Genomic DNA, 2024 nt, shown 5'->3' with positions numbered 1-2024 from the left:
GTCGGGCGGTGCAGTCAGAAATGCCACTAGCAGAAAAAGAAAAAAACTGCCAGGCACACCAAATGTACAATAAATGAACATTGCTCCACGGTTCCACGGCAAGCGCGTGTCTCCGAAAAGGGAAGCCACGTTCGGTGCACCTGAGCTTTGCAGCAGCGTGAGCCCAAACCGCGTTCCACGAAGTGGCAAAAGGCAAGCGGGAGAGACAGGCACTAATCAACTAAGAGGCCAACGCAAAAAAGCATACTCATCGTGAAAACCACAGAGAGGCAGGCAACTGGACGCCAATGCGCACTCCACAGCGCCTTTCCATCCGCCGTTTTCCTCGACGACGCCGTCATTTTTTCCTCGTCCTCGTCGTCCTCCTCGTCGTCCTCGGAGCGGATGTCCGTGAGCGGGCCACCAAAAATCATTTGCACCGCCAGCCTCACAATCAACGAAAACCAGTACACTTGCAGCCCCTGCAGCACCACCTGCAGGAGAAACACCAAAACCCAGTAGCACACTGTGCACGTGCGCAGCTTCACCGCAAGCCCAGCACTGGCCAACGCGAGGGTCGGCAGGCAAACGAGGCGCAGGAAGAAAAACGACACCGCGAATGCGGCAAAGCAGATGAGCACCGTTGTGTTGCTGAAGACGAGTTTGTACAGGCGGCATGCCGGGGCCTCTGCGGGCCCAGTGCGCCTTCCTCCGTTTCTCGCGGCTCTCTGCTCCCGCTCCTCCGCCGCCTTCACGACGTAGCTCAGCGCCTTGCTCACTGCGAGCAAGACGTCGCTGACGTCGTGGATGAAGAGAACATAGGCACCAAAGCGGTGCTCGTAGCTGCAGTGCGAGAGAACGATGAGGGCGATGGTCACGACGTGGTGGACGAGGTACTCCAAGAAGTCCGAGCGCTTTATGTCGCGGTCCACAAGATGCAAGAAACACTCCGCAAGGTAGAAGCCGAGACCGTACTGGTAGTAGAGCAGCAGCCAGAGCCCAGGGCGGTACGGGTGCGGCGAAAGGATGTTGATGCGGTTGGCCTCGCTGAGCGGGAGCCCAAACCACAGCTCGTCCCGCTGCACCATGTACCCAAACAGGGTCGACGCGGTGTAGGTGACGGCAAGCCAGACTTGGGTCTGGAACTTCCTCAGCTTGTTGCGCTGCCCCCGGCTCAGGTGGGCCGCCTTGGCGCCACTGCCTTCGTCCACCCGCTTGGGGCCGCTGCTCGGCACCACCACCTGCAGGTACAGGCCGAGCCGCGCGATCTCCCGCCGGAAAAAGAAGCGGGCCACGACGAGCATGGCGGCCCACACCAAAGCCGGCAGCAGCTGCGGCAGCGCCGCTGCGTCCCACCCGACACCGCCCCAGCCGTTCAAGTGCACCTGCAGCGACAAGGGGTTCGTCGCCAGCCACCAAAGCTGCTCGCTCGTGAAGCTGAGGTTGTTCGCGTGCCGGTCCGTCGCGGGGTCGCCGGTGTGGTTGTAGTGCGCCACAAAGCCGTACTCCATGGCGCGGCTAAGCGGCATCGCGTACATGTTTGCCGGGACTCCTCTTGCACCCTCGGCGATACCCGGGGCCTCCATGGCTCCTCTGCGGTGACTCCCCTCTATCGCCTCCCGCTGGGCCCCGCCTTTTCCCCCTTTTCCTTCGTATTTTGTTTCTTTTGCCTCTTACTCGCCGTTTCAGTCGGCCCGGGGCACAGCGTCGCAATACACTAGCGCAGAGACAGGAATAAATGGACTGGAAAGCAGGGTTGGACTCCGACAAAGCGAGGGAGCTGGACAAAATGAGAAAGCAGAAAGGGCTGTCGCCATCACGATGTGTGAGCGGCGGCGCGTGGGCTTCGCAGCCCCATATTCGTCACTTTGAGAGTCGCATCCCGCCCCCTTTCGACGCATGGAGTGGGGCAGCAACACCACCATGACACGGGCAGTCCCCACGCGCGGCAAAGCCGGCCAAGCGAACACGCAACTTCCATGTCGCCGGCTCCGCCAGCGGGGATCACCACTCAAGCACCTCCCACACCGCTCGCGAACCCGCGA

At 61.3% G+C, this 2024-nt stretch overlaps 2 protein-coding genes across 2 annotated transcripts; both read right to left on the bottom strand.

Moving 5' to 3' along the window:
* Positions 1 to 212: 212 nt before the first annotated feature.
* On the bottom strand, positions 213 to 1565 carry TraAM80_10569 (dihydroceramide synthase; the record flags this gene model as incomplete). Its single annotated transcript, XM_029387181.1, has 1 exon — positions 213 to 1565. One exon carries the CDS (start codon positions 1563 to 1565, stop codon positions 213 to 215), a length of 1353 nt encoding a protein of 450 aa, XP_029232978.1.
* Positions 1566 to 1664: 99 nt separating this feature from the next.
* On the bottom strand, positions 1665 to 2024 carry TraAM80_10568 (uncharacterized protein; the record flags this gene model as incomplete). Its single annotated transcript, XM_029387180.1, has 1 exon — positions 1665 to 2024. A coding segment is annotated over one exon (360 nt), but the record flags the coding sequence as incomplete, so codon positions are not given.

This window comes from Trypanosoma rangeli (assembly GCF_003719475.1).
Source record: "Trypanosoma rangeli strain AM80 chromosome Unknown Tra_15.4_contig_01056, whole genome shotgun sequence".
NCBI lineage: Eukaryota > Euglenozoa > Kinetoplastea > Trypanosomatida > Trypanosomatidae > Trypanosoma > Trypanosoma rangeli.
The sequence above is the reverse complement of the archived record's forward strand: the minus strand, read 5'-3'. Positions and strand labels throughout refer to the sequence as shown.